The 12,882-nt window shown below is 40.8% G+C and overlaps 1 protein-coding gene across 1 annotated transcript; it reads right to left on the bottom strand.

Annotated features, from left to right (window-relative positions):
* Window positions 1-1,120: 1,120 nt before the first annotated feature.
* Window positions 1,121-11,760, bottom strand: hmgcll1 (3-hydroxymethyl-3-methylglutaryl-CoA lyase like 1). The gene is made up of 9 exons (XM_072436696.1): window positions 11,485-11,760; window positions 10,816-10,893; window positions 9,991-10,098; window positions 9,678-9,773; window positions 9,436-9,584; window positions 8,969-9,032; window positions 6,738-6,926; window positions 2,627-2,752; window positions 1,121-1,380 (listed from the first exon to the last, which is right to left on the bottom strand). Exons 1-9 carry the CDS (start codon window positions 11,578-11,580, stop codon window positions 1,276-1,278), a joined length of 1,011 nt encoding a protein of 336 aa, XP_072292797.1. The 5' UTR covers window positions 11,581-11,760; the 3' UTR covers window positions 1,121-1,275.
* Between the last annotated feature and the right edge of the window lie 1,122 nt (window positions 11,761-12,882).

Genomic DNA, 12,882 nt, shown 5'->3' with positions numbered 1-12,882 from the left:
AAGGTGTTAATCAGGTATTATAATTTATCAAATCATAACCATTGTGTAATTTCTATGAATTTTGGCCATTGTTTACAGTATGGTTGCTAGGTAACTGCTGTGGAATTACCTCTCCCTATGTCACATCTGCTGCTCATGAAGTAACATTATAGATGTCACAATGAAAGATCATTTTCACTAAGTTCTAACCTGATCACCTTAATTATATTCCTGTCCAAAGCTTCATCACTTCACATGATCAATCACAGCAGACCGTCCCTCCAAAGCATACTATCTACCACCAACCATTTGATAGCGAGATAACTGGGTCAGTGCAGCTCTTGTGGTGTGGTGTTGGTGAGCTGGGGTCGCTTCATCAAAAGCGTAGAGCAAAATATCAATGTTTTTCTTCAATTGACTGAATACATGTCAGTAATAGCTAACTACAAAGAAAGTCCGTTTTACTTGTTACATTTGGATTCAAGGCAGATCATATATTTAGATCATAGATCATAGATTTAGGTTGTATGTATTTTAAAAAGAATAACAAAGGCAGTTCAAGACAAAATGTATTTTTAATTTTGGCAATGGAAGAAAGAAGGAGCGTAACAACCAGGCACATGTAATGTTAGCATGATCTCTGAGGAGTACTTTGGCAAACAGGAATCTCTTTCAAGCTGTTACTCTCACAACCTTTACTACAATTCTGCTGGCAATATGACATCATTAAGACACTTTCAAGAGAGAGATAAAACATACATTTTCATTAAGAAAAGGCAGGAAAAATGTTTTAGGTACAATAGTGTTTAGGCATGTTGAATGTATATAATTATTATTTGGGACAATTTTAGAAGCAAAATCTATATATATATATATATATATATATATATTTCTGAAAAAGCTGCTCACAGACTAACAGAATGGTAATTAATGATTATATATATATATATATATATATATATATATATGTAAATGAAGGCTTACACTATTATTTGGTAATGGATTCAGTGATCATAAATCATTGTAAAATAATGTTTCTTCTCTCCACACAATAACACTAACATTTAAAAAAAAATATATTATGATTACACCACAGGCTTCATATAATAAATAATATGTAATCATAATTATACAAATATTTGTAGTACTTATTATTATTATTTTTTTACATTCAGCACACACAGAATAATGATTAGCATAAAGAGGCTTGAAAGGACACAGTATGGTAAAGATACAGCAGCAGGACACAGTTAAAGGCAGCCACAGTCAGGGAAGCACAAGAATACGTTTTATACATCATAACTTACAGCTCTGGGCACGGGCAACCTTTGAGTTTGTCTGGCGATGTAAAAAAGTGCAGATGAATTCACCAGCCTCAACCACCTTAGGAAGACTCACTCCCTAAAAAAACAACAGGCAATCACAAACAAATAAGTATAATGAGATCCCTGTTTACTGCTGCAATCAATGTCACAGTTATTATGTCACATTTAATGAACAAGCGAACTCATGCTGCATACCAGGCAGCAAACATTTTGTCTCAAATGTATTTGTTTGAGTCTGGGAAAAAACAGAAGATTTAAGGTAAATTGAAAAGTGGGAAATATGTAATGGCTAGAAAAAAAAAAGAGCATCTCCCAAACTGTCACTTTCATGTGCTGTTCTTGGTCTGAAGTTGTCTAATCTAAAAGTTGAGGCCATGTAGCTCAAGTAAAAGGTCTAAGTAAAAGGAGTATTCTCAGACAGGAGGCCATTACTGTATATTGTTAGGAAATCCATCAACTGTTATTTACCACTATTATTATGTAGTCGCTCTTTTTACGGCAGTGCTACTTTTACTTATAGATATAGTGTTCTTACAGCAAGCACTGTTTTTCAGGATAAAACTCAGTGGTGGCAAGTAACAAAGAAGAAAATGAAATATTATACTATACTTAAGTCAAATTGTCAGGTAAAAATACTTCACTAGACATCTCTACTTTCTTCTCCATTTCATTGTTGAACAGGATTTAGTGCAAAGTAATTTTTTCATGGTTTGAGATGGTTGAGATGGTTAAGAGAATAGTTTTCAGCATTTTTATGGAAACATTTTGCCTGAAGGTTTTGAGTTCAGGTCCCAGCATTGAACAAAAACATACAATTTCTTAAATACTTAAAATATTGAGAAACAGATATTCTAAATTCTTTGACTCTTGTAATAGTTCCAAAATGTTTAATACGTTCACTTTTCCACTCCAAAAGTACATTTTAATAAATGCACATAGATACTTAACTTTTTTCATGTAATAAATTGTTTGCACCTGTGTCTGTACTTTTACTTAAGTAACAAATTGAGGACTTCTTCCACCACTGACAATACTTGACGTTAATTATGTTAAAAAGTCGCAGTAATCGATTCTGACCAGCAGGGGTAGGGATTGTTAAATAAATAGCCTGAGAAAAGGCCCATGTTTTGCTGAGGGCTGCTCTGACCACAGACCTCCATCCCCTGATATTCTAAAATAAACATAAACATACCTGTATGTTTGCAGAGTGGTGTGTTTATGTAAATGGATGAAGCGATTGTATTGCTTGGCCAAACCAGTAGTCCTCACTAAATCCATAAATTACATCCAGTGTGTCAAAGGGCACAATGCAGCATACTTACAGTCTCAATGCCCATTCCGTGGAGCATGTAGAGAACATCCTCTGTTGAAACATTTCCAGATGAACCCTGAGCATACGGGCAACCTCCCAGACCAGCAACGGCCGAGTCCACCACACTCACCCCCATCTGCAAGGACATAGAAACACAACCTGAACACACTTTACCTCAAGTCCAACAAGGATCACTGTTCAGTCACACTGTGGTGCCAAGGCTGCGGTCGTGTTTGTAAAGATGAGTGGGCACAGAATGTCCCACAGTGAGTCTTAGTCATTGTCTTTGTCAGCTCAAACCACTAGTCTTATTATGGACATGTCTATATGAATAGTGCATTAGGGAGCGTATTTCATATGTTTCTGATTCTTACTAATGTTATTACAGCACTACCTCGCTCTTAACCATGGGGGATTCACTTTCTTACCACACTGGGTTGACATTTTTCCCTTTGCTGGTTGGTCGTATCTTGTTACATCACGCCAACAATATGGGAATTATATACTAGAGAAAAGTGCAGGTGCTGCTTCTGACAATTATGGCTGTCATAAAACATCAGAGTTATGTTTTTGATTAAACTATTCTTAGGGTTCATTGTGCACAGAGTCAGACCTTGTGTGAGAATTTGAAATAAAAAACAATTTACTTTGCCTGTTTTCAATCAACTACTTGACTACTTGAACCTTGAATGACACTTTTAAAGTAATTTGTTAAGTATATACTGTGCTCTTTACTTTACTTACTAATTTGTGAATATATACAGGGTTATTATTCATCATTCAATTCACTTCAATATTATATGCATAAAATAGTTTCAGCATCAGAGCTTCAAGGAATATAACATGAAAGTGTCTCGAAAGACTTGATGTCTTCACACCAGACCAAAGAGCCATTACAGATGAAAGTCTCAGGATGTTTTCCACATGTCCCACGGATTGTCATGAGAATATGAAGATGTTTTCCAGCTTCTATGGTGGAGCCAGATGTCAGAGGATCCCACTGTGAGACATAATTAACACGCACTCTTATGGAACTGGTTCCAATTTCGACTCGTTCAACAGCACTACAAAAGCGATAAAAGAGGAAAATCTTAATTATGAACAATGCTTTTAATTAGTTTGTTTAATACAAGGGCCTGTTTCATTCAAGAGCCGGTGTGTGAGCCAGCCATAATTGCTGTTTGTGTTGGCAGGGCTGTAAGCAGGAGGTGGATTGGACGCGAGGGGATCTAACTCCGGTCGTGAGCAAGAATTCCAGACCTTGGTCAGAGCCTGTGCAGGATATTGTATTAGGCAGGGTTTTTTGTTGTATAAATAGTGGCTTGTAATCTGCTATGCCGGTCTTCTCACGTTCAGGTGCTAACCAGGGGAGATCAGGGGTCTTCTGCGTGCCTTTCCTGGAGGACCTGAATAAGCCCTTCAGCCGCGTGCTCTGCTCCTCTGGGCTAATCGCACAGGAACTGGTGGTTGGCCGCCTCAGCTCGCCAATGCTCAGTTAGCTTCACACTGCCCAGAAACCAGATGTGCCTGTGCTTACTGTTAAAATGTTGTATTCAGGCTGTGGTTTAAGTAGAAACAATGCATTCCAGGGTAAAGACACGGTATATTTTGTAATAGTCAAGATTAGGGATAAGCTCAATGACATTCTATACAGGCCGTACGATGGACATGCTCCCATTTTGGACTTAGACTGCGTCAGAGAAAGAGGGAGAGAAAGCCTGAATTCAGTATAGAATTGATGCTCTGCTGAGTGCTACATAAACTGAAGTTTAGACTCGAAACCAAAGAAAATGTCACACAGCCACTGCTGACACATACGTGTTACCAGGAACTTACAGCCAGCTGCAGCTAAGTAAACAAACACTGTTTTAACAAGATTTACCACTTTTTATTTTGCCTTAATTTTCTGCTCTCAAAACTATGAACACAGAGAAATATAGTGCAGTAAATGGATCAGATAGATATGCTTTTTTTCAATAAATATAGATGGCAACAATATATACAGTATACATGCAGATAAATGCATATGTCTAAAAGTGTTGAACAAATTCATGGTAGATTCAGCATAAACTGGGTGAGCTTGTAAATAAATAAATTACTGTATATTATTTACATATTAACTGTAACTTGCCTCACACCGAAAGCTTTCTCAACTACAGCAGACAATCATGACCTGCATAATTCAACATATAGTTGCGCTTCAAGTTGCCAAAGTTTCAAAAGTCTGACAGATGAGAACTAACAAACAGGTCTGCCTGTAATCTCCAGCTACAATGCTGCACAATACACTAAAACTTTATGTAAAAGTGCAGTAAACAATTTTCTTTGCCAAGCCGGTGTAATCTAAGCGCATACATGGTCATTGTGTGAGCTGCCAGGAGACCCCAAACCTCCTGAGAAAAAAGCAAAAGGTACAAAGAGCCAGGAATGTTTTCATCAGGAACAAAAGGGGTGACTCAGGTCTGACAGCGCTGGGGGAATTCATTTGACTCCCAGTTGGTGGTGTGGACGTCTGGCACATCAACATTACATTTTTCTTTTTTGCTGACTACATTACATGGGTTTCAGCTTCAGGTTTCAATTGCACAGTGTATTTATTACTCAAGCAAGCTCGCCTCTCCATAGATCTGACTCCAATATTGTAGAGCATTCCAGGCAAAGCAATAACATATAAATAATAAAAGCAGGAGGCAGGCCCTGACCAAAAACATTGACATAGTTTTCCTTCTGAAATATTCACACGGTTCTTTTGAGATCTACTTTACGTGTTACTAAAATGGTCTTATGTCAAATTTACAGTACAGAAAAATGCTTCCATATTTCCTAACCCTAACCCTAACTGTTTTAATGGGTGTATTGAATACAAGCATGTTAACCATTAAGACAGAGTAGTTTAGATGTTTCTGTTTTATTAGGCTGTAAATCCCAAAATATTTGTAAAACTACAATGAATTCTGTTCCCACACTATTTTTTACAGTGCATGTGCAACTGCTTAGCGTAAACATTTACTTTCTTGTAAACTCAAGTGCTTCCATAATTCTTCTATCCGACGCAGGCCTCAGTTTTGGGCCCTGTTCATCACATCCTCAAAACCAAAGGATCATTTTTCAGGGGACTTTAAACGCAGCATTGTCAGAGTTCAAGAGCCAAGCGACAGATGAGTTAGGATCCCCCCGGGGCCCGGCTCTCCACCTCCGCGTCTTTGTCCGACAGACAGTGGATAGGTGAGCCTTTGTACTGACCCCTTCACATCTGCTGACCCGCCCAGCCCCCAAAGACCTGACAATGTGCCCCAGAGAACTGATACCACCATGTCTCTATTGCCTCTGAATTATGTCAATTTACAGAAGCTACTGGTGCATGAAAAACTTACTCACAATAGCTTTTCAAACTATTTAATTATTGCGTAACAGACATACGTATAGTGTATGTTGTCCTTGGAAATACGGTGTCTCCAGCTCATTAAGATTCAGTTTTTTCCTTTGAGCCAAGGCTTAGATCAAGTTTCTGAATGCCACTCGTCCTCTCTGATTGATGTTTTCTGTGAAACCTACACTTCTTTTTAATGGAGGACACATTCACAGGGCAATTTGAAAGTAATTTCATTCAATTAGAGCGCTCAAAGAAAGTTTCAATTGACGAAAACAATTGTGGTGATTTAGTTCATATTACGTTCAAATTATAACATTAAAATGGACAAATTCATAAAGAATAACCGGTATTAGAATTTAAAAAGGACTTCACGTCTGAATAATCTTTGTGCTGTCAACTAAAAGCTGATCCATAACCTTTTGAAAAAGTATTCAATACTCTCAAAGAATAAAACGTATTTTTAATTCTTCAAAACACAAAATCCATTTCATAGATGTGCTGTATGGATGTAGGTGATGAAAAGAAAGTGTGAGTCGGATAATTTCAATTTCTCGAGCCTCTTTTCAGCAATGACTCTTCCTCTCGACGATGTCCACAGAAAGCTCTTTGATGTTGGCTATGTATTTAGGCTACACTTTTCTGCAGAAAAGCTCTCCCCATCCTGACTGATTTAAAATAACAACAGTGACAAATGATGTTCTAAAAAGAGACATTGTGTTGTTTTAAGTCAAATGAGCTTCTTTCTTACCTGCAGTGCAGTGAGGATGTTGGCCAGAGCCTGCCCATACGTGTCATGGCAGTGGACCGCTATAGCCTGAGGAGGAACCTCTTTGATCACACTCTGAAGCATCTTGGACATGGAGCCGGGGGTCCCCACGCCGATGGTGTCCCCCAGGGAAATCTCGTAGCAGCCCAGGTCATACAGCCGCCTTGCCACCTGAAGAAATAAAGTTTAAAAACGTCACGCCTAACTTGTACTTCTCATTCCTTGTGCTGCAATCTGAACAATAGATCAACGATTTCTTATTTTTTTATAAGCTTTTATTTCATTGAATATTGTGACTACTTCAAATCCCATAATAGTTTGTGTTGTTTTGTCATTGTAATCCCTCCTTTGTCCAGGAGTGGTCCATAGTCAGGTCCAGATGACTACGTCTGTGACTACTTTGTGTTGTCCATCCATCCATCCATCTTCTGCCGCTTTATCCGGGGCCGGGTCGCGGGGGCAGCAGTCTGAGCAGGGACTCCCAGACTTCCTTCTCCCCAGACACTTCCTCTAACTCCTCCGGGGGGATCCCGAGGCGTTCCCAGGCCAGCCGAGAGACATAGTCTCTCCAGCGTGTCCTGGGTCTTCCCCGGGGCCTCTTCCCGGTGGGACATGCCTGAAACACCTCCCGAGGGAGGCGCCCAGGAGGCATCCGGAACAGATGCCCGAGCCACCTCAGCTGGCTCCTCTCGACGTGGAGGAGCAGCGGCTCTACTCCGAGCTCCCCCCGTGTGGCCGAGCTCCTCACCTTATCTCTAAGGGAGCGCCCAGCCACCCGGCGGAGGAAACTCATTTCGACCGCTTGTATCCGCGATCTTGTTCTTTCGGTCACTACCCAAAGCTCATGACCATAGGTGAGGGTAGGAACGTAGACCGACCGGTAAATAGAGAGCTTTGCCTTTCGGCTCAGCTCCCTCTTTACCACAACGGTCCGATGCAGCGACTGCATCACTGCAGCCGCTGCACCGATCCGCCTGTCGATCTCACGCTCCATCCTTCCCTCACTCGTGAACAAGACCCCGAGATACTTGAACTCCTCCACTTGGGGCAAGGACACCCCACCCACCTGGAGAGGGCAAGCCACCTTTTTCCGGTCGAGAACCATGGCCTCGGATTTGGAGGTGCTGATTCTCATCCCAGCCGCTTCACACTCGGCTGCAAACCGTCCCAGTGCATGTTGCAGGTCCGGGTTTGATGGAGCCATCAGGACAACATCGTCTGCAAACAGCAGAGATGAGATCCTGTGGTCCCCAAACCGGACCCCCTCCGACCCCTGACTGCGCCTAGAAATTCTGTCCATAAAAATTATGAACAGAACCGGTGACACAGGGCAGCCCTGGCGGAGTCCAACATGCACTGGGAACAGGTCTGACTTACTGCCGGCAATGCGAACACAGCTCCTGCTCCGGTCATACAGGGACCGGACAGCCCTGAGCAAAGGGCCCCGGACCCCGTACTCCCGGAGCACCCCCCAAAGGACACCCCGAGGGACACGGTCAAAAGCCTTCTCCAGATCCACAAAGCACATGTGGACTGGTTGGGCAAACTCCCATGAACCCTCGAGCACCCGATGGAGGGTATAGAGCTGGTCCAGTGTTCCACGACCGGGACGAAAACCACTCTGCTCCTCCTGAATCCGAGGTTCGACTCCTTGAGCCGACACCTTAACGTGGTGGAGGGGTTTGAGTGCCCGAATGATCCCGGGAGCTATGTTGTCGGGGGCTTCATGCCCCTGGTAGGGTCTCCCAAGGCAAACAGGTCCTAGGTGACGGGTCAGACAAAGATCGGTTCAGAAGCCTCTTATGACGACGACACAATCAAGGCAGTTCACGTCGCCCGGATCGGCGTCACCGGGGCCCCATCCTGGAGCCAGGCCTGGGATGGGTGCTCCATGGCGAGCGCCTGGTGGCCGGGTCTTACCCCACGGGGCCCGGCCGGGCACAGCCCGAAAGAGCGACGTGGGGCCGCCCTCCCGTGGGCCCACCACCCGCAGGAGGATCCATAGGGGGCCGGTGCAGAGAGATCTGGGCGGCAGTCGACGGCAGGGGCCTCGGCGACCAGATCTCCGGACACAGAGACTACTTTGTGTTGTCTTGTTGGAAATTGATTGTATTCATTTTGTAACATTAGTTATGAGTATATTACAGTAAGATGTATTTGATAATATAAAAACAAATAAACATTGCTCTTGATACACAACCTTTAGGACTCACCTCAGCAACTTTGACAGGCTCAATGTTGCCCTCATGGGGGCAACCAAGAACACAAGACACATATCTGAAAATGACAACGCACTCTTATACTTCTATTATTACATCTACATACTGTAATAACATGTATGTGTGAGATATAAGCCATTCAAACTTTGAATATTCTCATCATAGAGTTTAGTTGTAATTCTAGTAGTGTGATAGTCGGCAGATGGAAATCATTTCATATAACAGCTCTTTTGAGAAGATATGGGAAACCTAATTTTAGAAAGTATACATTTGCATTGGCTTGGACAACTTTTCTTCAATGTACAGCTGGCTTTGTGGTTCACCAGTGGATAGATATAACCTGGAGAACATCTGGCATTTCATGAAATATGTCATTACAATTCACCATACGTACAGACTTATAAAGAAAGGTTTTCTGAGTGTTACATAGAAAAATATCATACATGTAACGTAGTACTAACCCCCGAACTGGAATATGCTTCTCCAGAGCGTTGTTAATGACTTCCTCAAATCTCACCATGCTTTCATCAATAGAACAGTTTATATTTTTTTGGCTGAAGCTTTCTGATGCTGAGCCAAATACTGCTACTTCAGTGGCACCAGCATCTACCTGTAATATACAGTAGAAGATATATATTTTAGATACATTTATTCAATTCATTGTATGCACAAATAATGAATACACCCCAAATATATTGCTTACAGCATCCTGAAATCCTTGTAGGTTTGGAGTTAAAACTGGGTAACGGACATGAGGTGCTCTGTGGATTCCCCTCAGTACATCGGTGTGGTCCGCCATCTAAACAAAGACATGAAAATATGATCCAAAATAACCCTTACACGTCCTTTGTATACATTTCAGCAGATAAATCAACCTGTGTTATTTGAATCCAAGCAAGTGACCCATTCATAACATTTTCATCTTACATTAACATGTAAAAACAACTGTGCTGGAGATGTTATGCTGACACCCATTGACTCACATGATTTTCTGTACAAAAAGAACCATTTATTACCTGTGGAACCCACTTTGCAGAGACGAAGCTTGAGGCCTCAATCACGGACAGCCCTGTTCCTGAGAGCATGTCTATCAGCTGGATTTTAACCTCAGTTGGAACAATTTCCTGTAAACAATAAAACAGAATCAGATCTTTCTGAGTTTGATTCGGCGCAACATGGGAGCTTCTTGCACACACAATTCACAGATCTTTCATTGCTGAACTTGGAAATACAATGCAAATCAGCATTTATCTGCTTCTGGCTATGGTATTATTAAAGCATTGGTAATGGCATGCTTAACAGAACTGACAAAGCATTTTGGGAAGAGGCAAAATTCTTCGAGACTGCTGCTGAAATCACAACTGCTGTTGTGAAATCAGTCGTTACAAAAACACTATGCTTACATGCTTACAAAAAAAGCTACATTAATGGTTTAATGAATTGAATTGTTTAGTTAATTAAAATATATATTTTTTTAATCACAGAATATGCTACTTTTACTTGGCCAAATTAATTTAACAATTAGGAAAATGTATGGCTAAATGCAGTGTTTAATTTTCTGTAGTAGTTTTGAAAAAAATAAAATAAAACAGCATTGCCAAAAGTCATCTTATGACACTCTCCCCCACATATATTCTATAGGATGAACAAAGGATTGTGCAGACAGTGGCATCAAGGAAATCTACACTTTGTTCCAACTAGGAATCCAAACACGTAACACAATAAAGCCACTACAGCCTACATACCGAGACCTTTTCTGTGAATTATCGGTATTGAAAGTCCAAGAAAAGAATTTCAATATACTGTAAAATGGAATGTGCAGTATAATACACAATGCCTACTGTTTCATTCTGCAGTCCATCTCTTGGACCAACCTCCACAATTTTCACATACTCAGGATATCCGTGTGTAGTTGTGTTCTGTAAAACATATAGGACAAGTTAGAAAACCGCCTGTTAAAGTAGAGGAGGGCACTAAAAACACCATTTTATTATGCTTTTGACTTCACACTGTAGCGAATCTGCTGCGGAGAAACTAAACCGCTCAATTGAAAGGTTTAATCAACAAGGTTAGCACCATGTTAGCACCATGGCTGTATTATATTAACGGCTTAATATACAGCTGTGATTGTTAGCACTTGCAGCTATACGAACATGAACTCTACAGTAAGTTTTATTTCGTTTATTATCAATGACGTAACTGTTAGCATACACAGCATTCTTCTTTTTATGATAAAGTTAAAGCAAATATGTAAACGAAACTAAAGCTACGTATGTAAAGTACGTTAAGACTAATAACACAGTCAGTAAGTTAGCTATTCCCACGTGGTACTTTATTTAGCTAACGTATTATTAACCTCAATAGGGTAATGTAAATGTAAATGTAAAATCTCAATCGTTTCGTTGTGATGCTATATTATGCAACTACTACTACCACCTCTTCCGCCGCTAAATCGAGCGTCGTGTCATGTGGCAGACCATGTGCGCAGAGCAAACACTTAAAAGACCCACCTTCTCCTCCAGCAGCCATCCCCTCAGCCACGGATAGTCCTGGAGCAGTTGTTGTGAGCTCAGACAGTGCTTTACTGTGCTGGGTGTGTTTCCCATCTGATGATGACGGGCTGCAGCCTCCTCCGCGCCGAGGTGAAGCTGCACACACCACTACAGCGGGCAACAAATCAATTGGCTAAGCTGTTTGGGTAATGAAAGCCCTGGCTGCATGAGAAAGCGCTATTAGGTGGTTGTTGTTGTCGCTGGTGGAGGATGAATCAGCAGTTGCCATGGCAGCCGCATCCTCAGAGGGAGGGATCAAAACGGAGTCCGATGGGATGAGCTCAGGGAATGGGCTGGATTAATACTCATAAACTAAAATAAACAAGAGCAGTGTTTATCAACCAGGGTTACAGGGGTTTGTGAGGACTTTTTTTTTTTTTTTTAATTAACAATGATGGAATAGTGGAATTTGATTGTATTTATGTCCATTGTAGTATTTTACATCCTTAAATCCCCACCATGTAAGCCAAAAATAACCAAAAATATAAGCATGTTTTTATGGCACTGAAAATGTATAGACATCTGCGCTCTTACGGTGAGAGGGGTTGCATCTCGGTGGCCTGTAGCAGTCTCCTTCAGAGTTCTTCTGCTTGTTTCCATGGAAATATTGTTCCATTGGCTTTAATGTTCCACTGTATGACATACAATGTAGTTATCGCCATGAACTATGTGCAGCGGTAATGCAACAATAAAGTCTGGCGGTAATGCAACAATTGGATGCCAACCGCCATAAAACAACAACAACAACAACAACAACAACAATTGGATGCCAACCGCCATAAAACAACAACAACAACAACAACAACAACAACAACAACAACAACAACAGAAGTATGGTCTTAACATCATGCAGGTGGCTTTCCATCTCCATCAAGTTACACGTGTCTCTTTACTCAGGTTTCTGTAGGATAAGAAAATTGAATAGATAATTGGCAATACACTAGATATCAGATTTAGAAATACTAAAAACATATGGTACATGATATAGAACAGTGGTACTCAAACCTTTTACATCAAGTACTACATAAGAAAATATTTGGCCTTTTGAGTACCACCAAATCTAAACTAGGTCAAACTAAATTATATACTAGGCTAAACCAGGTCTAATATATAGGACTACACTATTACAACAGGTTATGAACAAGGCCTAACCCAAAAGAGGATAAATGTGGACTCTAAAAATATATAAATGAACTGCAAAAATAAATACCTAAAAGGAAAATCCCCCAAATAGCTTGTTTCTTTAATAATAAAGTGTTGGGGCTTTTGATATTTTCTTACATATTTTGATTGCATTATTGCTAAGCTTCAGCTTCAGTAAGAGGCTTCTTAGATTAATCTTCTGTGACCCTACAG

The sequence above is a fragment of the Eucyclogobius newberryi genome, unplaced genomic scaffold (assembly GCF_026437365.1).
Source record: "Eucyclogobius newberryi isolate DKJ021-1_F unplaced genomic scaffold, fEucNew1.0.hap1 SCAF_8, whole genome shotgun sequence".
Lineage (NCBI taxonomy): Eukaryota > Metazoa > Chordata > Actinopteri > Gobiiformes > Gobiidae > Eucyclogobius > Eucyclogobius newberryi.
This window is presented reverse-complemented; position numbering and strand designations above follow the sequence as displayed.